The sequence below is a fragment of the Artemia franciscana genome, chromosome 4 (genome assembly GCF_032884065.1).
Source record: "Artemia franciscana chromosome 4, ASM3288406v1, whole genome shotgun sequence".
Lineage (NCBI taxonomy): Eukaryota > Metazoa > Arthropoda > Branchiopoda > Anostraca > Artemiidae > Artemia > Artemia franciscana.
The window spans coordinates 25,551,880-25,579,707 of NC_088866.1; the positions used below are offsets into that span (position 1 = coordinate 25,551,880).

The window sequence follows — 27,828 nt, forward strand, 5'->3', positions numbered from 1 at the left end:
TAGAATATGTTTAGGATGGTATCTTGGTTGCAGGTCAATTTATATGTCATTAAAACATCCCCATGCCTGTGTTTATATGTGAGAGTTGCTATTTTTAGTTTTTGGAGCCTAGTAAAATTTGTCAAGTTTTCAAAACACCTTGTACTTTTTGTTGCTTACTGCCACCCAGATTCTAGGAATAATTGGTGTTGCTTGTCAACCAGTCTAGCAATTGACAATTTGAATTCTAATTTAGGTCAGATCAGGTCCTTGAGGAGCTTAGGAATCAGTGGTAAGGATCTACTGCAGAATGTTCTCTTTATTATTCCAAAAATTTTGTTGGCTTTAGCTACATCAGACTGAATGTATAAATTGAATTTAAGCTTATCATCAACCAAGATTCCCATTTCATTTTTTTGCAGTGACTGGTTGTGAGTAGCTCTTTAGAACCATCATTGGAGTCTGTAAAATACTGAATCAGCGGGTTATTTCATTTAAAGTCTATAAAGTTACATATCTTGATGTTAAATTCTTGTTGCCAGGTTTTTGCTTGAATTGAGAGTACATTGAGATCTGCTTGTAGGTCTTTGGTACTTTGGGGGTCATAAATTAGACTAATTATTTTGGAATCAACTGCATATAAGCAAATCTTAGGTCCAAAACCATGCATTGGGGTACCCTGCTTTGTACATCTACTGGTTCAGTGATGAAAAATCAATCCATCATCCTCAAATTAAACTGCTTGCTTCTTGTTAGTAAGAAATTGCATTGTGTAATTCATGACTTCAATGTAGAAGCCCATTTCATGAAATTTATCATTTAGTCTCCAGTGGCATATTTTATCAAATACTTTTGTTAAATCTGATAATATCATATCAACAGGAGATCCCATATCCATAAGTTTTGTGAAATGTTTATCAGTATCAATGAGGTTTGCATCAATTGATTGACTAGAACAGAAGCCATATTGGTCATGTGATAGTAGCTTGTTCATATGTAGATGTTAAACAGTGGTTTACAGGTTTGCTTTTGAACAGGTGTAATGTAAGCATCCTTCCAATTGGCAGGATTTTTTTTTAAAAGAGCTGAAAACCTTCTGAAAAGGCATCCAGCAAAACATAATGTGCACAATTAGAATAACCTTTTTGAAAACCCTTGTCAAAAAACTTACAGCCCAAACCTTGAACAACAAGGACAATCATATTTTGCATTCTTTCTAATCATACTAATGTATTCTTTCTGTTCTGTTTTTATTGCAGTTGGTATCCACCAAGTGAAATATAGCAATTGCAAATTCTGTTGGTCTATTGGTCTGTCTGTCCTGGTTTTGCTACTTTAGGCACTTCTAGGTAAGCTAGGACAATGAAATTTGTCAGACGTATCAGGGATTAGAGCAGATTAAATTAAAAATTGTTGTTTCCCTCTGGGGAAACCATCTGGGGGGGGGGGGGGAGTGGGGGGATGGTTAAATCAGAAAAATTAGAAAAAAATGAGGTATTTTTAACCTTCAAACCAGTGATTGGATCTTAATGAAATTTGATGTTTAGAAGGATGCCATGTCTCAAAGCTCTTATTTTAAATCCCGACCAGATCTGGTGATATTGGGGGTAGTGGGGGGGTGGAACCTAAAATCTTGGAAAATGCTTAGAGTGGAGGGATTGGGAAGAAACTTGGTGGGAAAATAAGCATAAGTCCTAGATACATGATTAACATAACTGGAACAGATCCACTCTCTTTGGGGGAGTTGGGGGGGGAGGTTAATCGTAAAAAATTAGAAAAAATGAGGTTTTTTTAACTTACAAAGTAGTGATCAGATCTTAATGAAATTTCATATTTAGAAGGACCTCATAACTCAGATCTCTTATTTTAAATCCTGACCGGATCTAGCATCATTGGGGGAGGGACTGGAAATCTTGGAAAATGCTTAAAGCAGAGAGATCAGGATGACAATTGGTGGGAAAAATAAGCACAAATCCAAGATATGTGATGGAAATAACCGGACCTGATCCACTTTCTTTGGTGAAGTTGGGGAGGGGGGAAGTAATTCAGAAAAATTAGAAAAAATAGGTATTTGTAACTTATAAACAGGTGATCAGATCTTAATGAAATTTGATCTTTAGAAGGATCTTGTGCTTTAGAACTCTCATTTTAAATCCCAACTAGATCTGGTGACATTGAGGGGAGCTGGAGGGGGAAACCAGAAATCTTGGAAAATGCTTAGAGTGGAGAGATTGGGATGAAACTTGATGAGAAGAATAAGCACAAGTTATAGATATGTGATTGACATAATTGGAATGGATCCATTCTCTTTAAGGGAGCTGGGGGTTGTTAATTTGGAAAAATTAGAAAAATTGAGGTATTTTAACTTAAGAACAGGTGACTGGATCTTAATGAAATTTAATATTTAGAAGGAACTCATGTCTCAGAGCTCTTATTTCAAATCCTGACCAGACCTGTTGACATTGGAGGGAGTTGGAGGAGGAAACCGGAAATCTTGGAAAATGCTTATAAATGTTGTAGATACATGATTGATGTAACCAGACTGGATCTGCTCTCTTTGGGGGAATTAGGGGGTGGGGTTCAGTGCTTTGGCGAGTTTGGTGCTTCTGGACGTGCTAGGATGATGAAAATCGGTAGGTGTGTCAGGGAGCTGCACAGATTGACCTGATAAAGTTGTTTTCCCTGATTCAACCATCTGGGGGCTGAAGGGAGAGGGAAAAAAATTGGGGTATTTTTAACATACAAGTGGGTGATTGGATCTTAATGAATTTTGATATTTAGAAGGACCTTGCGACTCAGAACACTTATTTTAAATTCCTACTGGCATTAGGCTTCTGTTTTTCCTTTTAAAGCAATCTATTGATTCTTAGAAGTTTGCCAGAGCTCATACCAAATGAGCTCTTGGCTCTTCTGACCTTGTTGCAAGTGCCATATGAGCTCTTAGCTCTTGTTTGTTGTTGTTATTTAAAAGGAACAGAAAAGAATGTATCAGATGGTGCATTCACTTTCATCCTAGCTAAACTATTTGAATATGTGAATTCTTACAGGAATTCCTTTGTTTTAGTATTGATTGTTTAGTTGTTTTTTTTTAATATTCCTTGAGCTATATCTGGGACCACCAGAAGGGCTGGAGCGCATAGCCTAGCCAATTTATGCTATTGAATCTCAACAATATACAACAAACCCAAATTTAATCCAGGATGATGTTTTGAAGCTTCTTTCTCTACTCCTTTGTTTCTACTATTTAAAGATTTAGGAGGTGATGGGTCTAAAATTTGGTTTGCATGAATATAGACTATCCTGCCACTTGATGCGCCTTCTGATGGTCTTAAAAAAAAAACTAATTACCACCATTGAAAATTTTTATTTGAGCACTTTCTGAAGTATATAGTGACACATGGCTCTTTGTGTTTTTGTCTCAAGATATAATTAAAAGGAAAAAAATGGAAACTACTATTGATTGCTCTTTCTGTTTTTCCTATAAAATTTTATTTCCTATAAAATTATGCCCAGTCCTTCCTAATGAGGTGTGGAATAGCCTTATGCAACACCAACATGTATTATAGTTTCTTAGACTCTCACTACCACTTCTTTAATGTAAAAAATTGCTTTGTTTTTGGACATGGAGGACGTCTCATAGACATGTATCTACTTCAGGCTATAATACTCTTTTTGTCCTTGTTATGTAATGATAACTACTTTTCAATTATGCCCAGCCCTCCCTAAGGAGGTGTGGAATAGCCTTATAGAACACCAACATGTTGTATAGTTACTCTCACTACCATTTCTTTAATGTAAAAAATGACTTTGTTTTGGACATGGAGGACTTCTCATATACATGTACCTACTTCAGGCTTATGGTGAGGGGGAGGCATGCATACATTTTCTCCACTTTTCAGCCTTACTGACTTTGTCGATTTTTATTTTTGTGTGTGTTAATTTCTCCTCAACTCTTGTTTCATAATGCAAGACAAAGCCAATTAAACATGTAAAAAAAAAGAAAAAAAAACAACAAAATGCAATCAGTAAGCTTCTGTATTTTGTATTTGTCTGGTCCTGGTAAGGGGGAGAGGACTGGGATGCAATTGCAAACAGCAGTGATCATTATATTTGGAAGCAACACTATAGGGACTTAGATATCACACTCCTTTTTTGTTACTCTGATATCTTAGCCAATTCAGCAAAAATGGAAAAAAAAATAAAAGGATTCATTATGACATTTGTGCTAGTAGTACTTAGTATATGCAGAAAGAGCATTAAAAATATATCCAGTGGTGTTTTTATCTTTTCTCCTTCAAATTAAGGAAAACATCAAAAAACCTAGCAAGCTGGATTCTGGAGAAAAGTATTTTCTATGCATCCAAAGGTTTATTCAGGAAACTAAAACCAAAAGGAAATTGCTGATAGTGTCTTCAAATCTGCATATTCATGTAAAAGCTAACTTTTTTTGTACTGAAGACAGCTTATCACAAGTCTTTACTGAAATACCTGCTTTGTGTTTTAATTCTATTTACTGGCTGAAAACCACCATCTTTGGTTGTACCTTTATCTTTTTTTTCTCTTTGTTTTTGTCATATGTTATATGGCCAGTATTGTCTTAGAATATCCCTTACCTGTTGGTGTCAGTGCACAAAGATTTAGTAGGGGGATTTTTTCCAATGAAAATACAAAAAGATATTTGAATGAAAATGTCCAAAAATTATTTTTTGAAAATTTATTGGGGAGGCACTGTCATTAACAAATGAACTAACATCCTTTTTGTACAATTCTAATAAGGCGGTTAATGCCACATTTGCCTCTCACTCAATCAGACTATCTGTCAACAACTACTGTCGTTTTGTCAATCGGACAACAACTACTTGATTTTAATTCAAGTAGTGAATTAAAATTAAGTGTTTGTGATCATCAAGCTATGGCTAATTATAGAAAAAGCCAAGACAGTTAGTCCACTTGAGTGAAAGACAAATCTGGCATTAATCTCCTTATTAAGATTTTATAAAAATGACATTAGCTCATTTGTTAATAGATAAGTCTATCCATTATCCGTCCATGTGTCATTCCTAGAGCAGAAGAACCAAGTTAGATAGTCATAGAACCTATAGTTTTCTAAGTGTTTGGCTAAATAGCACAGGTAAACAGCAGGAGTAAGTATGACTCTCTTATTGGACCAATACTTGTTTGTTAGCCTTTAGAAAGGCATGCCTGCCTAGAGTCTCAGACAGGTAGAACCAAGAATTTAGAATTTACACAGGACCACTAATTTGCATGGAATGACAGCCAATCAAGCGTCTAAAGTGAAATTGGGCCCATCTGCAATAAGTGTCAGGCAAAGAAATTGATTCAATTCATAAACTTAGACATTTGCACTATTAAAACCCATCCCCTAATAATCTTTTGTATTTACCATTATTAAGTTCACCACACCCAGCTTTATTTATATGCTTTCAATTTAAAATAAAGTCCCCAGCAGCAAATCTTACCAGATACCTTTTCAAAGTCAAGAGGGACCTTCAAGAAGCTTGCCAGCAGGGGAGGTAATATTGATGAGAAGTAAATTATAGTCTGAAAACACAAATTTTAGTAATTTAAAAAGAGTTGTCTGTCTTGTTAATGTTTTTCTTTAAATCTAAAAGATTCTCTTTTGAATTTGAAAGGTTTTCTTTTAAATTGGTAATATTCTTTGATTCAGCCACTTGTTCATTACTTACTAGCGTATTATCAGTGTCATAAATTTTTATCTTCACTCTTCAACATTATTAATAATTTGGCAAGCACCTTTCCAGAGTTTTTTTGAACTTGTAAAAGTAATAATTTGGGATTGAAAGATCTTACAATTTGGCTTCATACCTGCTCACTTGAACTCTGCAACATTCTCTTAAGTTGATAGCCCAAAAACTTTCTGCCATTATGCCTCTCAAAAATGTTGCAGTAGACATTGAATCCCTGACATATTGCACAATAGTCAACTTGTTGCTGATACAGCATTTAAAGTTGAAATTCTCAACCAAGAATTTAAATTTTTTGTCTCTTCTGATTCTAAAACTGATTTTCTCCTCCTCCTCCTCTATATGATGTATTGCTTGAGAGGAAAGAGCCATTTTAATTACAGCCTCAATGTTTTTAAACAAACTTGTATCTTTTAAAACTAATAAATTCTCTGGTCCTGACTGCGTTCAATATTGTATTCCATATGAATATTGAGCAGTCTTGTATTACTCACTTTCCTTGCTATTCAGTTTATCATTGAGTCTCTCCAGATTACCTCTGGACTGGAAAACTGCCCAGACATCTCTATATTTAAGATGCATAGAAAAGACCTTGCTAAAAACTATTGACTCATAAGCATGACTTAAGAGGTTGTTAAAGCTCTTGAAAGAATCTTCAATTCTGCAGTTTTTCAGTATCTTGAAGCAAATAATCGCCTGCACAGCATGGCTTTTGTTCTAGAAGATCAGTTGATAACAATCACCTGGTATTATATGACTACATCACTTGCTTAATTGATGCAGAGGTGGATGTTGATATGATTCTTCTTGTCCTTTATAAATCCTTTGATGGAGTTTTTCACAAGAGAGTTTCAATTAAGAGACAGAGTGAAACAGGTGAATCCAATCTTGTTAACAGAGATTTACAGATTGTGTCAAAAAAACGATTGCAATATACTACCAATGAATACAGACTAGTATCACTTAATTTTGTTTCTTAGTTGCCTATTAGTAATCATAATTGTGTGTCTGATGCTGACCTTTCTTTTGCTTCTATTTTAAATGTTTCTTCTGCAATAAATTGCTCACCTATTTTTTCTTCATCATTGTTTCACTGAGCTGTATACAATAATATAAAATAGTTCTTTAGTTCCTGGACACTCTAGACCAGCATCCTATCAGATTCCTACTTCACAACGAATGAAGTTCTTTAGTTTCAATGTAGACAGCCTTCCTAATCAACTTTCAGAACTTCCGTTTTGTATGATAACAGAAGAATTAGATCTTGCAGCAATTACAGAAGTTGCACAAAAAAAGTATCTTGTCAACCTTATCTCCTGATCAAATTGAAATAAGTAGTTACCATTTCTTTTCTCACCTGAATTCCCCAGTTTGCCACAGAAGAATGTGTTCATATGTAAGAGATTGACTGAAAGCTAGTGTCATTCATTTTGACTCTCTGAGTATTGAGGAAACTGAGTCAGTTTGGATAAGAATACATACCATACATCTTCAAAAGTTGTGGTTGTTGTTTATAGAAGCCATTGTGCTCCCAGTTTTTTAAACTTCAAATCTAATTTGACTCCTCTGCTATCACATGTGATGTCTATTTTTGCAAATTGTGATCTTATCCTCCTGGGTGATTTTGATTTTCCTGAAATCTAATGGATTGATAAATTTGGTTTTGTAGTGGGGATTATCCTTTTTTGTGTGCCTTCTTTGATAATTCTCTCTGTCAAACAATATCTTAACCAACTCGTCTCAGAGAGGTTCAAGCTTCTAACACTCTTGGTCTGGCTATTCTCAGCAATCCCGGCTCAGAGAGTTTTAAGCTTCTAACACTTGCAATCTGGTTATTCTCAGCAATCGAGACCTTTTTATTAAGAATATAATATAATATCAAGAACCTGACTGCAGGTGGCAGCAACCATGTTGTAATTGTTTCAATATGTTTGCCTACTAAACAGTCTTCTTCTAAGCAACAAAAATATACCAATTACAGACTTGTCTCTAAAAGACTTGCTAATGTTAGCTGGAAACAGCTTATTACTGATGATATTGACGTGAGTTGGCTTAATGTGAAAACTGAAATTTTACATGCTGAAAAGCAGTGCACCAGAATTTTGGGCAAAACAGGCCGAAACTTTACCTTTTTTAACTGCTAAAATAAGTAAGATCAGAAAACATCGAACTTGAAATCACTAACAAAAAAAGATAACCTTATAAAATTTCGCAAGTCTTCAAAACTTTTCATAACCCAGCTACTAACCAAATCAAGGAGTTTAAGAGAAATTTTTGGAGAAATTGCCTTAGGATGTTAGAGATAATACCAAATCTTTCTGGCATTGTACCTCTCGAAAATGTTGCAGCAGACATACGTTCCTGATATCCTGCGCAATAGTGAACCAGTTTCTGATCCTGAGCTGAAAGTTGAAATTTTCAAGCAACAATTCTCATCCATTTTTTCTTCCAATTCCAATGCTGTTTTTTCCCCATTTCCTACATATGATGTATAACTTAAGATTTAACTAATTCCGATGAATGATGCAGCATATATAAACGAACATATGTCCTTAAAAATGAATAAATCTGCTGGTACAGACTGCATTCATCCTTCTATCTTTGGTGAATATCAATAGTCTTGAGCCAACTACTATCCTTGCCATTCAACTTATCATTGAATCTTTCCATACTATCTCTGGATTGGAAAACTTCCCATATAACTTCAATATTTAAGAAAAATAGAAAATACCTTGCTGAAAATTACTGACCTATTGGCATGACATCAGCAGTTGTTAAGGTTCTTGAAAGAATAATTAATTATGCAGTGATCAGAAATCTTTAAGCAAATAATCTCTTGCACACCTTTCAGCACAGCTTTTGTTCTGGAAGATCTGTTGATACTGATCTCCTTGAATCGAATGGCCATATCACTAAGTTACAGGATGCTGTGATACATGCTGACATGATTCTGCTTGACTTTTCTAAAGATTTGACAAATTGTATCACAAGCAACTTTTAATTAAGCTATTTGCAGTGAAGAGAAATGCAGTGAAGAGTGAAGAGAAGCTTGAAGAGAAATCCCTGCTTTGGATTCTTGATTTTCTTTACCTGCAATCTCAACGTGATCAGTTATTTAATGGCTCTAGTGACTGTAATTTTTCTTCCTCTAAGAAAATTTTGAGTGGAGTTCTTCAGGGAAGTGCTTTGGGTCCTTCACTATTTAATATCTTCATACATGATTCTCCTTCCACTATCAGCAGAAAATTAACACTGTAGGGTGATGACCCAAAGCTTTCTGGACCAGCCTTGTCATGTGAAGACCATGGCCTTCTACAAAATAATCTTGGAATGCTTGGCCAATAGGATTAGGCTTGGTTTCTTGAATTCAATGTTGCCAAGTGCCATGTCATTCACTTCAGCGTAAAGAATTTTTGGTGCTCTGAATTTCTCTCAGGCAACCCAATCTCCTCTGTAAATAACGAGCAAGATCTCAAAGTTAGTATTGACAATGAACTAACATTCAGTACTGTTACTAAGAAGTCTGCTGCTGGTGTTAGTTCAATTTCTAGGACTGATTAAGCCTTCACTTTCCTCTTGTTCCCCTAAAGTGATTCGTCATCTATATAAGAATCTTGTTCATCCCAAGCTTCAAGTTGGAATGTCTCTAGCCTCTTATTATTTTAAAAAAGACATAAAATTCTAGAAGATATGTGGGGAAGTGTTCCTGCATGCGGGAGCTTTCCTACCCTGCAATACTAGCAAAGCTGAAACTCCTAAAACTTGTATACATGAGAAATAGAGGTGATACCGTTTTAACCTATAAGTTAATACAAACTAATATTCTCCCAGCATTATTTCCTATTGTTGGTCCTAATCCAATAACCATAGTTTATGAACTGAAACTAGTTAAGCAGTCTACCATGTCCAGAGTGCGCTCAGTTGTTTTCCTCAAGAATCGTCTATGGTTGGAATAATCTCTCTAAAGATGCAGTTACTGCTGGATCCATTGCCATTTCAAATAAAGGCTGGATGCTGAGTGGTCCCTAGATAGTGTAAACTCAGTTGGGAAACTACAGATCATCTAAATGCACCTGGCCACTAAATAGCATAGTAAACAACTTCAATCATCAAATCTGGAGCTTCACAAGGAGAAATCCTTAGATTGTTCCAACCTACAATTTAAGGTAATTAAGCTGTGTGCATTCAAGCTTGAAGAGAAATCCCTCTTGTGGATCCATGATTTTCTAACCAGTGATTTCAGCATGTTTGGCTAATTGATTGTTCTGGTAATTATATTCTTTTTTCCTCTCAACAAGTTTTGAGTGTAGTTGTTCAGAAAAATCTACTAGGACCTACACTATTTAACATCTTTATTAACGATGTTGCTTCTACTATTAGCAGTAAGAAAACACACTATGGTGGCTACTCAAATATTCTCAATCCTACATTGTCATGTGAAGATTATATAGTTTTACAGGATAATCTTGAGACGTTTGGTCATTAGGCGGAGGTCTGGCTTCTGGAATTTAATACGTCCAAGTGACATGTCATTAACTTTGGCAAGAAAATCTTGTTATTCTTATTTTTTTTCTGGCCATCCAATCATCTGTAATTAATTAGCATGATCTTAGTGCCATTACTGATAATGAATTGAAATTTACGATACATGTCGATAAGTCTGCTACTAATGCTAGTTTGACTCTGGAGCTGATAAAGTACAACCTTTCTACTTGTTCCCAAAAAGTCATTAGTCTTCTTCATAATGGACTTATACAGCCTAAGCTTGAAGTTGAAATGTCTTTAGTTTCCTTGTATTTAAGAAACATTAAAGTTCTGGAAGATGTGCCACCAAAATGGTATCTGTCATGCAGGAAAGCTGAAACTCCCAACAGTTGTGTGTAGGATAAGAAGAGGTAATGCCATCCTAACCCGTATGCTAATGATGGCAAACACTGGCTGATCATCCATCAGCACATAAACAGTAATGTAGAAAACTTATCAATCTGGAGATTCACAAGGAAAAATTCTTTGATTGCTTTAAAAATTTTGGTAATAGAACTTATTTCAATCTCCAAAACGTTTTACAGTTGGATTCACTTCTAGATTCAACTCTACTTTTCTTTGTAATTTTTCAGATCAGCTAATTTTTTCCAGAGACTAGTTGCATGATGCATAATTAGCTTCTTGAAATCTTCTCAAATGTGCCAGTATTACTCTTAGGCTCATTTCCTCCCAAATGAATTCTCCTTCCAAATGAATAACAGGAAGATGATTTGACTGCAGCACCATTGCAGTATCACAAAAGCAATTATAAAATTAAACTTATAGATTCAAAAACTTTCTCGATTGAAGCTGCCAAATGATTGGCTATTCTTGCTGGAACTCCAAGCACCCCAAAAATAATTTGCTCTTCACTTTCATTTTGTTGTAATAGTTGAAAGTTCTTTTGTCCCTTACATTATGTAAACAAAGAGATTCTGCTAGTTGCCCTCTTCTTATTAATTGGTATAGGTGCTGCCCAAGTTTTGCTTTCGTTTGCTTGCCTTTTTCCTTTCATTTTTTTTTAATGTCTGTTTAACTCTTGTTATTCTTACATTTATTTTTTTGCTTTATTGAGTTACTGGTTTTTATCTTTGTTTTGACCAATATCAGTTTAATTATTGACGGACGAATGATTTGTGTTTCGACGTTTTAATTTTTGCAATCTTTGTCTAATCATTGTGCAATCTCGGTAATTCCTGTCATATTTTTATCTATTGAATACAAAAGTTTGAATTTGACCTTTCAAAGCTTGTGATAGTTATTCTTTTAAATAAACATCCTATCTTATCTAAAATCAAAATTATGTATATAAATAAAATCTGAATTATTCACTCTATTTTGGGCACCCAAGCCACTAAAAGAACTCCTCTGAAACTCCAAAGGCCAATAGCTGGTACTGTGGAAGCTGGTAAGCTAGACAACGTGAATTATTCTCATATCCAAACCTCACCTCAACTGTAACAGTTAATAGTTCTTCGTAGTAACTTTTTTCTAGATCTCGAGGTCTATGCTTGAAATTTTTCATCCCGAGACTATTGCTACCTCTCCTCCAAAAGAGCCCCTAGCCATAAAAAGCTGTTGTAATAATAGTAACCACATTAACAATCCCTAGCCTGTAAATGGGTGTCTGATTTTCTTTGAATATTTTACATTTGGTCTCAAGTTAGCTACTTGGAGTGGAGAAAGTTTATGGGTTCACAGTAAGAAATTATTCTTTAAAACCAATGCATACTAACATTTTCATCTCAACCAGACCATGGGAAGTTGGGAATGTATTAAAACACTTAATCTCCAAGCTGAGCAGGCAAAGTTAAATAAAAGCATTGTAAAAGTTTTCTTATTTGATTACTTTACCATATTCATAAACTTTGCTTGAAGGACAATTTTTGTTTTAGACTATTTTTAGTTTTCTGACCATTTTTAGTCTTTTGAACATATATTTTAGGGTAATGTGGTGAGTGCTGAAAAGTCGGTAATAGATGTGGACAGAACCATTTTACTCTCTACTCTTGATGGAACGCTCCATGCCCTTGGTCGAAGATCTGGGCTTACAAAATGGAAGATAAAAAATGGTGAGCATATTTGATTATTTTTCTTCATTAATTGGCTGCAATAGCATGGTTTACTACATTTGTATTGCTTCATTGAAATTAAATGTTTTTATCACGACTTAAAATGACAATTAAACTGCAATGCTAACATAAAAGACGTGTCTCAATAAGCTTGGGCAGTACTTAGGAATTAATTTTAGGGCTGGGGGGCTCAAGTTCAGAGAATATCACACCAAGTTTAAGGAATATGAATTATAGTCCAACTATATGAATACTATAAAATGTTAATCTAAAGCCCAATTCTGTAAAACCTACCATATAACTGGGGACGTTACATGGATGATGTAAAATCACTTTGTAGCTATTGGGAAAATGAATTTAGGGGCTTTTTGGATCACCTGAACAAATACGACAGAAATTTGCAGTTTACTCTAGAAACTGAAAATAGAAGTAAAATACCTTTTTTAGATGTGATAATTATTTTTGGTGGAGATAAACTAGATTTTAATATTTGCAGAAAACTGACACAAAGCAAGAGATACCTCCATTATAAATTTTATTTCCCCCCACAATTTAAACGAGGTGTTATAACTCTTTGCATGGATCATGTTCTAAACATTTGCTCGAGTGTCTTATGTCACAGCAGGACTAAATTTTAGCTGAGATATAATTTTTGGATACGGTTATCCCATCCTGCTGATTGATAACACAATTACTGTAGCCTAAAAAGACATTCTCTTAAATTTAAAGATCTTTTATCATGTGAAGTTTCTAATAAACCTTCAAATATAGACTAATCCTTCTTCACCAAATACCAAAAATTACTAAGAAACAGAAAAAAGCTTATGCATGATTTAATAAGCTTGCAGTTTTTGCAAGTATTTTGAAAATCATGAATTTCCTTAATTCTGGCAAAGAAAATACCCCAGTTACTCGTCAAAGAGGGGGGGGGGGTGTACTGCCAAGTGACTGTGGCCATTATTATGCTGATAGAACCCACCAAGATTTAGAGAAACGCCTGCAACAACATAATAATATAACCAAGGCTTTAAGTTCTAATAGTGTTTTTCGTTCTTCTGTTTTGGCTCTAAGCAGCCATATTTTCGGAAACCCCAGCCATGCAATACTTTTTAAAACACTACTCTCATTTGTAATAATTTGAGTATGAAACAAGTTGTCCGACAGGTAGTAGAATTAAACTTAAGTTGAATGAAAATACTTCTTTGTTTGGAGAATCCATTCAGCGCATTATGTGAAGATGTATTTAAAAATGCTGCTACTACTACTAACAACTCTGCAGCATCAAGCTACGTGAGGTTAATACAGCTATGGACGCTCCTCCTTCATCCCAATCTATTAAAAACCCCTCTCTCTACACCCTTCTAAGAAGTTATCATTTCCTCAAATCTTTCCTTACGACATCCTCCCACCCCATTCAGGGACGACCTGCTTTTAATTTGTCCTTGACAGACCTCTAATCTAACAGCTCTTATTAAAACTGGTTTAACACATTGTATCGCCAAATTAATAGTTTATACCTATGAAATTGTATCAAAAAGACCTTTAAGGTTAGCTGCCAAAAAAGCAAGAACTGAGTTAAAAACATGCCCCTGATTTGTTTTTATCTTAATAGAAAACAGTTTTGTTCCGCTTTTTTTTCAGTTCTGGTTGAACTTATTGAAGTGATGATTTTAGGAACGTTTTTAATTTTTTATTCTTGTTTTAATAGTCATGTATTTTATTGTAAGTCATATTTTGTATTTATCTGTGATTTGCTGATGACGGCTCTTAGATATAGAGCCAATATATTCATTTAGAAAAAAAAGAAAAGAAAAATCACCGTCTTAAAATAATTCCTCGTTGTTTTACATCTTTTTGTGTGTATTAGGGAAAGGCACCTGTCCTGTTCGTCGTTATCTACTTGAAAGTCTTCTTTTAGCGTTCATAGGCTCTTAAACATCCAGACATATAGGGTGCATTCACGGATGCCCATAAAAGGGGGGGGGGAGACTGCTTTCCCTAGTAATTCAAAAAAGATGTAATTTTTACTGTGATTTTTACCGGAAATTGTTATGACGAATGAACAGCTCTACGGTTTACGCCATCTTCAAGCAGAAAGTTTAATTGTTTTATTCTTCTAAGGTAAAGATTAGTTTATGATTCCTAGCCTAACTCCAAACTTGATTTAATTACATTTAATAGAATAATACATTGCACTTGTTTAGAGCACTTCTCCTTTCCCCAACCTAAGTTATGCCAAGTAATGAGAGTAAAAGCTTAGTGGTTGCCTTTTTTTTTTACTCCAACTTCAAGTGTTGTTTCTACCAATAGTGTTAAAATCATCATAAGATTATCAAGATGAGTGGCTATTGAGGTAACTTGTCCTCTCTTAGTAAAAACCTAAAATGCACACAAAGGGACGAATATTCTTCGTCTCACCTTCTCCTCCCGGAAACGCTTGTGAGTTAACCCAGTGTTACTTTATTCCTGGTTTGAAATAGCACAGCCCCATAAAAGTGAAGATACGAAGCATTTTTTGAGCAAAAATGAAATTTGTCATTAAAGACATTCGCTTTGGAAAACGTTCTGATTCGAAAAATTGATGCACAAATTTTGACTACAATGAATTACCCCGGCTAATAAGAAAAAAAAAATCTCTATTGTTTTTAATAGACATTCTTACACTGAAAAATTATTTTGTTAAATGTAGTTGAAATGTTTGGAAATTATGTCTTTGAGGATCACCCCCCCCCCCTCAACCCTCAAGGGCAAAGGTTGTAATTTATGCCATGGGAGCATATAAGGTTTTTATAGATATTGTTCTCGTAGAAACTTCAAAAGTGCTCATTTGATTGGAAATTGAGAGGGCTAGTATCCTTAATAATAGTGGAAGGTAATCGGAGGGCGAACGCCCCCCCTCTCACGCCCATAATTTCTCCCAAACACTTCCGATCAACATTTTGATATAACCATTTTCTTTAACGTAGTTGAAAGGTCTGGAAATTACGTCTTTGAGAATGACATCCCTTCAAAAGCCCTCAGGACAAGGGTTGTAGGTTTTGCCCTTAGGCATATAAGGTTTTTATAGAAAGCGTTGTCGTACAAACTTCAAAAAGGGCTCATTCGATTGGAAATAAAAAGGGCTAGTGCCTTTTTCAATAGTCGAATGTGATTGGAGAGCAACAAACCCCCCTCCCACGCCCACCATTTCCCCACATCGAATAAAAATTTTGAGATTGCTATCTTGTTAAACGCAGTTGGAAGGTCGGGAAATTATGTCTTTGAGGAGGACAACTTCTCCCCCCCCCCACAGTCTTCAAGGGTAAGGATTGAAAGTTGTGCCCTTGGGAAATATAAGATTTTAATAGAAAGTATTATCGTAGAAACTTCAAAGAGGGCTCATTTTATTGTAAATTGAAAGGGCTAGTGCCCCTTTCAGTAGTCGAAAGTGATTGGACAGCAACTAACCCCCCTTCCACGCTAACCATCCCCCCAATCACTTCCAATCAAAATTTGGGAATAGCTATTTTGTTCAACGTATTTGAAAGGTCCGGAAATTATGTCTTTGAGGATAAAAAAATCCTGAGTCAAAGTGATCGCTGGGCAGCTAACCCGCCCATACACATACATACACGTCGTATTGTCCTGAAATGCGTCTAATAGAAATTTTGAGATAGCCATCTTGTTCAAGAATGTCTAAATATCATATACCAAGGCTCTAGGGGGTTGAAATAAACCCCAGAGCATAGGGACAAAGGTTGTTGGTTATGCCCAGGGGGTTTTTAAGGTTTTTATGGAAGGGATGGTTGTATAAACTTTAGAGGAGGCTCATTTGGTTGTAAGCTGGAGTTTATACTTCCCATCTAAGAGTCAAAAGTGACGGAGGGCAGTTAGCCTCCCCCTTCCGACAACCTCTCTTCACCATACGAATCTGATAAAAATTGTGAAATAGTGATTTTGTTCAAAATTGTCCCAAAAATTAAAGCAATGCCTCTAGGAGTGGCGCAACTCCCGAGTGTCCTGGGTTCAGGGTTTTAAGTCATGGCCCGGGTTCATATAAGGTTCTTATGGAATGGGTGGTCGTATAAACTTCGGATGGGGCTCATTTGATTTGAGATTGAAAGTATTAGTGCCCTTTTTTTAGAGTCAAAGTGATTTGAGAGTGACCCCCCCCCCTCGCTCATTATTTCCCCAAAGACATCCAATCAAAATTTGTAGATAGAAAATTTTGATCTTTATAGTTGAAGAGTCCGGAAATTATGTCTATTAGGAAGACAACCCCGCCCCCACAGCTCTCAGGGCAAGGGTTGTAAGTTATGCCCCGGGGGCATATAAGGTTTTTATAGAAAGGGTGATTGTATATACTTTGGAGAGGACTCATTGGACTGGTTATCTAAAGTTTTAGTTCCCTTTTTAAGAGTCAAAGTGATGAGAAGGCAGTCACCCCCCCCCCAAAAAAAAAAACACCAAAAATAGCTGTGTTTTCCCGAAACACATCGAATAGAATTTGGGAGGGTCGATTTATTAAAAATAGTCCATGGATTATATAACAAGGCTTTTGGGGTTGATGTAATCCACTAGAGTCTAGAAGCAAGGGTTGTAAGTTAAGCCGCGGGGCATTTAAGGTTTTTATGGAAGGGATGGCTGTTTGACTTTAGAAGAGGCTAATTTGGTTGGAAATTGGAAGTTCTAGTTCCTTGTTCAGCGTCAAAAGTGATGAAGGACATTTATCCTCCCCCCCCTAACAACCCCTCTTTTCACCAAACGCATCTGGTTGAAATTATGAGATAGCAATTCTATTAGAAATAGTTGGAAGAACAAATAATAATGTCTAGGGGGTGAACCCCCCCCCCCAGTGCCCTGGGGATAGGCTTGTAAGTTATGCCATGTGGACATATAAGGTTTTTACAGAATGGGCGGTCGTATAAACTGCATATGGGACTTATTTGATTTGAAATTGGAAGTTATAGTGACATTTTTAAGAGTTAAAGTGATGTGAGAGCAACCAGCACCTCCCTCCATGCTCATTCGTTCCCTCAACGCCTCCTATGAAAATTTGGAGAAAACAATTGTGTTAATCGTAATTGAAGGTTTCAGAAATTATGTCTGTGAGGAGGACAACCCAACCCCCTTACATCTCTCAGGGAAAGGATTGTAAGTTATGCCCTGGGGAATAATAAGATTCTTCTAGAAAGGGTGGTCATATATGCTTTGGATGGGACTCATTGGATGGTAATCAGAAGTTCTATCGCTCTTTTTAAGAGTCAAAGTGATCATAGTGCAGCTATCACCCCCCCCCCCCTCCACACACACACGCATACTAACACGTAGTTTTTTCCCGAGCTGTATTCAGTACATATTTTGAGACAGCCCTGTCATTGAAAATAGTCCAAATGTCATATAACAAGACTTTTGAGGTTGATAAAAACCACAAGAGCCTGAGGGCGAGGGTTGTACCTTATGCCCCTGGGGCATTTAAGGTTGTTATCGAAGGGATCTTTGTATAAACTTTAGAAGTGGCTCAGTGGCTCAGAAATGGGAAGTTCTAGTTGTCTTTTAAGACTCAATAGTGATGAAGGTCCAGTAGCCATCTCCCCCAACTACCCCTCTTTTCACCAATTGTATCTGATTGAAATTGTCCGATGGAAATTTTGTTAGAATAGTTTAAAGAACATATAACAATACCTCCAGATTTAAAATAACCCCCCAGAGCCCTGGGGCAAGGGCCTGAAGTTATGCCTTGGAGGCATATAAGGTTTTCACGAAAGGATTGGTCGTATTAAATTCAGATTGGCCTCATTTGTTTAAATTGTAAGTTACAGTGCCCTTTTTAAGAGTCAAAGTAATTTTAAAGAGCCCCCCCCCGACACCCATCATTTCCCATAACAAACATCCAAACAAAGTTTGTAGACATCAATTTTTTTACGCATTGTTGAAAGGCTCAGTAATTATGCGTAGAAATAGTTGTAGTAGCTTTAGTAGTAGTATGCAAGTAGCACCTTTTTTCAACATCCCCCTCAACAAACGACGAAATTTTTAACTTAATACCATCAACCGGTCCCGAAGTATTGCTGATATGGCCTCTTGGCAACCTATATGTGCATAGTGTGCTTCGATTTATTTCATTATAGTTACAATATTGCCCAAAATTTTCACCTTAATACCCTTAGGTATATTAGGAGTAGTAGTAGCGCCAGCAGTTATAGTAGTAGCAGTAGGAGTACAGTTAATAGTAGTAATCTTAGCTTTAGTAGCAGCAGTAATAGTAGTAGCAGTAGTAATAACAGGAGCAGTAATAATAATAGTAGCAGAAGTAGTAGTTGTAGGAGTAGAAGCAGTATTACTATGATGCAAATATTGTCTTTTGGATAGTTCAACATCCCCCTAACAAGCGTTGTAAGTTTTAATTTCACACACAAAACTGTTCCTAAGATAATGCTGATATGTCCTTTTGACAACCTGCATTCGGACGGTAGGTTGTCATCCGTACAACAGAAATATCCTCTGAAAATTTCGCCTTCATACCTTCATAGGCTGCGGATTTTGATCCACATTTAGTGCTGCTTCTACGGTCACTGTAACTGACGATAATAATGACATTAAGTTGAAACTTTTAGGGAGCGTTTAGGGGGAGTTTCAATTAAACGAAAAAATTATATGTACACATGTTTTAAAAGGGCATATAAGGACATAGGCAGCGATGCTCTATCGTAGCTAGTAATATCGTTGATATTTTAAAGGAGCTAATTTGATTGAAAATTAAAAGTTATAGTACCCTCTTAAGAGTCAAAAGTGTTTGAGGGACAATCAGCCCACCTCTTTAGTTCATATTTTTCCAGACACTTCTATTCAAAATTTTAAGACAGCCATTTTGTCCAGCATAGCTGAACAGTCTAGCAGCTATATCTCTAGGTTTATTGGGTAGGTCGATCCCCCACAGTTATGTAATCTGCCCATTATGCTTAAAAACTAAATGTTGCTTTAAAGTTGAATCAAAACGCACTGTTTGTGTGCTGGTTGCCAATAAGACATCTCAGCAATATATCAAGTACGACTAGGATATTAAGTTCAAACTTTTGGGGCTACTTCTATTACTGCTTCCGCTCTTAATATTTTACTAAATCAGAAGAGTGTAAGTGTATCCAGGCTGTGAAAGACCATGGATATAATTTTTTGGGGTTGGTATTAAGTTTTATTTATTAGGTCAACTAGAGGATGTATATGACTAAATTAAACACTACTATTTGTGTCATGATTGTGTCAGTGTTTATTTTGTTAAAAATTGCTGAACAAGTTTCTCCAGCATGCAAATAGCATGCCAAACTATAAATTCCTAAAAAAACACCAGAAATATTCAAACTATTATTTTATATTTTCCTGAAAAGGACAATGTCAACATAAAACGAACAGAAATTAATTGGGAAAAAACTTTTTCCACAAAATAAGTTTTTCAAAAACAGTAAAGAACTCTATTAAACTAAAAATGAACAAAAAAGAATCAAATAATCTACCATGCATACAACTACCTCAAGTCAGCATCAATAAATAAATGAAACCGAAAAAGAACAGAAATTACAATAAATAACTGAGTCAAACTCAAAACCAGCAGAAATTAACATTAGTAGGGTTCAAAACCCCTATGCTTTCTAAAAGCCAGAATATACTTTGCACTTAACTGAAAAATTCTTTTAAATGTTTTCACTTTTATAACTTTAAGAAATCAAAAATTAATTAAGATTTTAAGGAACAAATATCAGCATATGACAATATCAGCATATATCAAACTGACAATTCACATCCGTTTGAATTTTTTTCAGTAAATTGCAAATTATATTCTGGCTTTAAGAAAGCATGGGGGTTTTGTTTTGTGGTAGTTGTAAGCTTGGTAGATTATTTGATTCTTTTTTTGTTCAGTTTTGATTTAATAGAGTTCTTAACTTTTTTTAAAAAACTTATTTTGTGAAAAAGTTTTTTTAAGTTAATTTCAAATATAAGACGACGGAAATTACTTTGAATGACGAATTTAAAATAAAACCTTAAATAAGCCGAAATAACAATGTACATCCAACCAAGCTCAAAACAAACTCATTTTTATCCTGAATAACTGTGGTGTAGCCTTTCCTGTAATTCCTGGAAAGACTTGTGTCATTAACAAGACATAAAACAAGACAGTAGAGAGTTCTTGGGTTTGCTATAGAAGTCGTCCGAAGCTTCCAATTAACATCTTTACAAGTGACAAGTCAGAAGAAGTCAAATCAAACAGTTCGTGGTAACGAACTGTAGTAAGGAGCGACCCGGCTCAATAGTAGACGAAACTCTAAAAAACAGAATTTCGATGCTAAAAGATATATCAAAAGAATCGGATTTTTATGCTGATTTTAAATATATAAGTTTCATCAAATTAGTCTTTGTCATCAAAAGTTACAAGCCTGAGAAAATTTGCCTTATTTTGGAAAATAGGGGGTAACACCCCCTAAAAGTCATAGGATCTTAACGAAAATTGCACCATCGCATTCAGCGTATCAGAGAACCCTATAGAAAAATTTACAAGGTCCAATCTACAAAAATGTGGAATTTCGTATTTTTTGCCAGAAGACAAATCACAGGTGCGTGTTTATTTTTTTTTTTTATTTTTTTTTTTCCCAGGGGTCATCGTATCGACCAAGTGGTCCTAGAGTGTTGCAAGAGGGGTCATTCTAACGGGAATAAAAAGTTCTAGTGCCCTTTTTAAGTGACCTAAAAAATTGGAGGGCACCTAGGCCCCCTCCCACGCTCATTTTTTTCCCAAAGTCAACGGATCAAAATTTTGAGATAGCCATTTTGTTCTGCATAGTCGAAAACCATAATAACTATGTCTTTGGGGATGACTTACCCCCCACAATCCCTGGAGGAGGGGCTGCAAGTTACAAACGTTGACCAATGTTTACATACAGTAATAGTTACTGGGAAGTGTACCGACGTTATCAGGGGGATTTTTTTGGTTTGGGTGTGGAGTTCAGGGCAGGGGGCTATATGGGATGATCTTTCCTTGGAGGAATATTTCATGGGGGAAGAGAAATTCAATGAAAAGGGCGCAGGACTTTCTAGCATTACTATAAAAAAAAACCAATGAAAATATAAACATGAAAAAGTTTTTTCAATTGAAAGTAAGGAGAAGCATTAAAACTTAAAACGAACAGAGATTATTATGCATATGAGGGGTTCTAAAAATACTTTAGCCTAAAGAGCGAGGTATTAAGGAGGAGATAAATACTTATTTAGAAGGAGATAAATACTTCGCTCTTTATGCTAAAAATTTTTTAAGTAATTTCAACTATTTATTCTACGGCCTTTCTGATTCAGGGGTCATTCTTAAAGAATTGGGACAAAACAAGATTTAGTGTGAAGAGCAAGGTATTAACGAGGGTACCAACCCTGTCATATATATAATCAAAAATATAAGAATATAAAAGTTTGTTACGTAAGTTAATTCTTAAGTTACGTATTTTCTTTACTAATAAAAACGTTCGTTAAAAATTAAAAGATCTAGTTGCCTTTTTAAGCAGCCGAAAAATTGGAGGGCAACTAGGCCTCCTTCCCCACCCCTTATTTCTCAAAATCGTCTGATCAAAACTAAGAGAAAACCATTTAGCCAAAAAAAAAGAATTAATATGCAAATTTCATTTTAATAATTTATGTACGGAGAGCCAAAATCAGACATGCATTAATTCAAAAACTTTCAGAAATTAAATAAAAAAAAAAAATTTAATGAAAGTAAGGAGCGACATTAAAACTTAAAATGAACAGAAATTATTCCGTATATGAAAGGGGTTTTTCCTCCTCGACACCCGGCTCCTTGCGCTAAAGTTTGATTCTTTCTCGCAACTCTACTTTTTAAAACAACAAAAAACTTTAGCGGAGTAATTTCTGTTCGTTTTAAGTTTTAATGTCGCTCCTTACTTTCATTTCAAAAAACTTATTTTTTTTATTTTCAGTTGAAAGAGGGAAAAAATTGCCATGCATGAGATTTATTTTGTGAGGAAGAATTAGGGACAGAACTAAAAGGATTAAAAAATATTAAGGCCTCAAGTGCTGATAGTGTGGTAAATGAGTTTCTTAAATATGGCGGTTATGAGGTTAGAAATAAGTTACTGAAGATTAGAAATATGATTTTTGAAAATAAGGAAGTACCTAGTGGGTTTAGTATGAGAAAGGTGATGAGAGTGGGTGTGGTAATTATAAAGGCATAATCCTGGCATCTGTAGGTAGCAAATTACTTTGTATGATGATACTCCTTAGACTAATTGATGACGTAGATAACAACAATGCAATTTTAGGTAGGGTAGAGGATGTGTCGACCTAGTTTTTACTCTTAAATTAATAAATGAGATGTACATGAGTCATCAAACACCTTTAGTCCTTACTTTTATAGATTTTGAGCAAGCATTTGATTCATCCGTATGTTTGTATGGTATGACCAACAAGTACATTAAAGTGATGCTATATACAAGTGTTATGTACAATAATAACACAGTTGCGGTTAAGGTAGGAAATGAAGTTAGTAACTGACAGGGGTGGATCTAGAGAAAAATCTTGGGGGGGCTGCTGGAACAAGGGTGCTGATATAATTCGAGTGTAATGACAGGGGGAGTGTAGATAACGCTTTTGTAGATAAGTATATTTTGTAGATAAGTATGTAGATAAGGCCCCTCCCCTGGATCCGCCTCTGGTAACTGGTTTCATATCAATTCAGGAGTTATGCAGGGTTGTGTTCTATCCCATTTGTATGGATAATTTTGATGGACTTTGTCTTAAAGAGCACAGCAAAGAGGATGGGAGAACACGGAATCAAATGGGGAATTAAAACTTTCCTGGAATTAGATTATGATAATGATTAAGTGACATCTTCACTCACCTAGGGTAGTATTGCTAGTAAAGAGGGTGGGCGCAGTGAAGATATTAAAGTAGAATAGCTAAGTCCCAGGTTGTTTTTTTCAATTTGAAAAACAATTAGGAAGATAAGTCCGCAAACCAATATTAAAATGTTGGAAGCTAATGTGTGGTTCAGTACTGCTTTTTAAGGCTATAATGAGAGAAAGATTGAGATTGCTAGGGAACGTTCTGCGAATGAAGAAGGACAGATTGCCAAATATTTTCCTTGGCAGCCAACCGTCTAGGGCTAAACGAAAAGCACGTCATACTCGGTTCGGTTTAGAGGATTCGTAAGGAAAGATTTGAGGGAAATGGGAACTTCCTGGGAGGGTGTAAAGAGGGAGGCTTTGAAGAGATTGGGATGGAGGAGGAGTGTGCTTAGCTGTGTTGGCTTGAGGCAGCTCGGTGCTGCGGTGAGTTGTTGGTATTAGTAATTCATTTAACCAGTCTTAAACGAACTTGTTTAAACTTACGACGCAAAAGGCTTTTCTTAAATACCAAGGCCATTAAAATTAAAGCATTTTCTACCGGTTTGGTAAATCTTTTTAGATGTATTCATACCTGAAAACAACGATTTTCTAAGATTTTTCTTCTGGTTGTTTTGAAATTGTGTAGTTTTTAGGGCAGTATCACAATTTTTGCCAGTGCTGCCACGTCGAACCGTGAAAATACATAAGCAAACAATTGATGAAAATTATTTTTCGTCCACAAAATCCAAACATTAATAGTCTGTTGATTCCCAAGGACAATCACCCCTTCAAAAGAGCGTTGCTCCCTCCTATGCTATTGAGTATCATATGTCTTTAGCTTTTTTGTCGGTGATTTTTCAACCACGGTTTTTTCTTAATTTTGCACCTGCTACTACAAAAACTGCATTGCTACACATGGAGGTCTTTTTCATAAAAAATTGAATTCCCCATTTTTCTAATGTTTTTAGGTATGCCGGGCTATGAAAGTTTCCACTTAACCAGTTAAAACAGCTGGGAATAATTTTCACTATCCTTGGTAGTTTAATTTGGTAAAACAAAAAGCAATCCAATAAATTGAGAATAATTGTATAACAGTTTGATATCAACTACATAAAGGGTTTAAAATTAACCATATGGAGGATATATGCATTTTCCAGTCTGGAGAGTTATTACATCATTGCCTCGATGAGTATTGCTAGATGACATTCAGCAATTTTCCCCGGAGAAAGAATCGAGTCTCTAGTCTGGTGCTATTTTCTCTGAAACTGTATATTCAATTATAAGGCAGAAAAAGTCAGTTTTTTATTGTGAAGCAAATGCTGTCAGGTATTGTCTGTTGAAAAAACCTAATATCTACTGAAAACCTGACACAATCCCTGTCATTCTCTCCCCCTCAGTATTATCACTGTTTTTACAATTGTTCATATCTTCCAAATAAACTGACAATTTTCAACATTTTTTGTATATCTAACTTTCTTGTATATCTAACTGGCTAATGTGGTATCTTTTGCAGTATCCCTAATTGGCTTGTGGCATCTCTCTTATGTGTCCTGATCAATCATGTAATATATAATTTGTCAAACGATTTTTTTTTTGTATGGATGCTATTTATTTCTTTTGTTTAAAATTTGTGTTTATTAATCACGGTATTGGCTGTTATGTGGATGCTATGTTGGTTTATTGCTCGGGTCTTCTAGGGACTGGACAACTCGAATGCTGTGGATTGGTTCAGATACATTTTTGCGTTGCTATCAATAAAGAAAACAGTTTTTTCTCCTTTGTGTGTTTTTTCATCTTTTTCTATGTCTGTTTTTTTTTTGGCTGTTCTACTGTCATAAATTCGTTACTTTTTCCCTCTTTTTTTGCAAGTTTTGACGATGAATTTTTGATAATGTGCCTTTTTTTTGCTGTCGGAAGTTCTGAAAAAAGAAAAAAAAACTTTTTTAGGAACTCTTAAAACAAATATTTTAAAACTAGTAAAATTGTAATAGCTTGTAACCTGCAGAGAATAGGAGTGTTTATAAATTTATTTCGTCCCAGGCAGAATAATAGTCTTCGATAACCAAACAAAACTAAAAATGACATCAATTCTTGCAAACTATTTGCTAAATTATAATTGTAATATTCTCATTGGGATCCAGCTTGATTTTTTTTTTTTTTTTTTTTTGTTCCAGTAAGTTACCCTTAGTTCATTTTTGTCTCTAAAATAGCTTCTGTTTTACAGATCCCGTTGTCAGTGTTGCCAACTCAGTTGTTGAGAGCAAGCCCATGTGGTAAGATAATACATGTTTAACTTTACATGTCAGGGTTTATTCTTTGTTTCTCGAACCACTGCAAAAGGGGTTTTTCTAAGACAAATAAGGAGCAAATTTAAGAGTATAAATTAGCTTATATAGTATATCAATCTTAAATGAACATAAATTACAATGAAGAAATGAAGAAACAAAGGAATATGAAATAAACCTATTACTGCAAATCAGTTAGATGCTGCACGCTAGCTTTTAATTTTTGCCTCCAATGCGTTAAGAATTACTACTCATGCACAAGGGGAATTGGAATCGAATGTAAGTTTTTCTCAATATCTCAAATTTGGAAAAATTATTTATATGCAATGTATTTGCCTTAAGTAATACAGTTTTCGGTCTAAATGCTTTAAAAGGCAGTTGGTCGACAATGGTTGTACTTGTAAATGCTTTCACCACTATAAAACTTTAGCGTAAAGAACAGAAAGTTGAGGAGGGGGCTCCCCCTGTGCTATGCAGAATGGTTTCTGTTTGTTTTAAGTTTTAATATTGCTTTTTACTATTATCTTAAATATGTTTTTTGCTTAATCTTCTTAAAGACTGTAGTTTTATTTGTTCTTTACTGAAAGATGAAAGGAAAGGTTAAATTGGAAGTTTTGTTTCGCCCATTGATTTTTCTTTATATATCAATGAAGAAAAATAGTTTACTCAAAATAGTAAACGGTAACGGCTTAGTACCGGGTTACAAAAATATCTTTAAGGCTAACTGCCAAAAAAGCAAGATCAGCTTTGAAAGTTTGTGTTTAATCATTTTTTTTCGGTTGAATGAATTTATCATCTCACATCATTTTACATATCTGTCCTGGTTGAACTTCGCTGAAGTAAGGATGCCAAGGCTGTTTTAAAAAGTGTTTTTCAAACATTTTTAGTTTTAAAGTTTGCATTTTAATGTAAAGAAAATTTCCTTTTAATGTAAACCAATTTCATTTTAATAAAGAAACTTTCCCTATTGTTTGTAAGCTATGTTTATATGTAAAACTATTAACGTACTAACATGTTAGAATAGCAAAACTAATTGATTACAATTAATAATTTGTATTGACACGTTTTTTTTTCTTTGATGTTTGACAAGTTTCAACAGAATCTAGATAAAGCAGGAAACTCTTCAGGTGATATTTTATTTTTATTGTAAATGACGCTAACTTTTTGGAAGGTCCGATAGATGGAGGGAAGGCAATGCCAAACTTGTTTTTGATAGGCTCTGTTCGTTTTATGTTCAAATTCATTGTAATATTGGTTTATTGTATTTCTTTATACATAGTAATATATGTTTGTTTTAATTTTACTATCTAAAATAAGCTATTTAAAGCTCATTTTAAGTTTTTGATTCGTCCTTCTTTAGTTGGTGTGGATTATCTTTGCTTGTCCTGCTTTTTAAGCTAATTTTGTTTTAGAAACAGAATTTTAATGTCTAACTTTAATGTTTGACTTTTAACGAACAGATTTTGTTGTGTCTACGCTTGAATATAGGTCTCATAAAAAGTAATTTTGGAAAAAAAAATTCGATTTTAAAGAGCCAAAGGGCTAAAATCAATTTTGAAGCCAATTTGCTGACTTGAGATAACATGAGCTGAGAAAAGGTTAAATTGTCTAGCTTTTTTTACCATCCAAAAACAGTAGCTATTCAATGGCATTGCTAGAGAATTTCCCCCCTAATAATATTACTTCGTAATCAAATCCGTAATAAAACTTATCTTTAAAAATCGATATCACAAGCCCTGTTGGGTCGAATTCATATTTTGGGATAAAAATACAAAAAATGGACTAAGACCTAAAAAAAAAAATAAAATAAATTGTAACTGGCTAAAGGACGCGAAATTAAATTGACAGAATTGAATAAGTCATTCATTCAATGATCAGCGTTGAAAATCGCGACTTACTCAAAAAAATCTTCCTTGAACTCCTGTTAACAAGCTGTTCAATTGGACAAATTTTTGTTTAAAATCCGTTCCGCCGGAAATTAGGAGGAAAATAATGTCATAACGTTTTATTTTTCGTTGAGCTATGATCTATAAAATGATATTTGACTCTCTCTCTCTCTCTCTCTCTCTCTCTCTCTCTCTCTCTCTCTCTCTCTCTCTCTCTCTCTCTCTCTCTCTCTCTCTCTCTCTCTCTCTCTCTCTCTCTCTCTCTCTCTTTCTCATGTGCTTGATATACCATTATTTTCTTCTATTTCCTAGAAAATTCCCTACTTCCCTGTTATTAGAATTATAAATGATTTTGCTAATGAAGCTGAAACGTTGAAATTGAGTAGATGATACCGCTCACGTTTTCCCAAAAGCTTTTTGCTCAATTCGTCATGCTCGAAAATGCCAAAAGCGGTAAATAATTCAGAATGTCGAATTCAGGGTTTACTTATGCAGGG

General features: G+C 35.1%; 1 protein-coding gene across 2 annotated transcripts in view; it reads left to right on the forward strand.

Annotated features, from left to right (window-relative positions):
* The window catches only part of LOC136026201 (serine/threonine-protein kinase/endoribonuclease IRE1-like), a 98,431-nt gene that overhangs the window by 1,487 nt on the left and 69,116 nt on the right, over window positions 1-27,828 (forward strand). The window contains exons 1-3 of one of the 2 annotated variants that reach the window (XM_065702528.1): window positions 1,253-1,328; window positions 12,175-12,301; window positions 25,385-25,433. In XM_065702528.1, the coding sequence (XP_065558600.1) occupies window positions 25,429-25,433 (5 nt within the window). In that variant the 5' untranslated portion in view covers window positions 1,253-1,328; window positions 12,175-12,301; window positions 25,385-25,428. Of the gene's footprint in view, window positions 1-1,252; window positions 1,329-12,174; window positions 12,302-25,384; window positions 25,434-27,828 lie in introns of those variants that run through there. The other variant, XM_065702527.1, reaches the window with a different exon arrangement.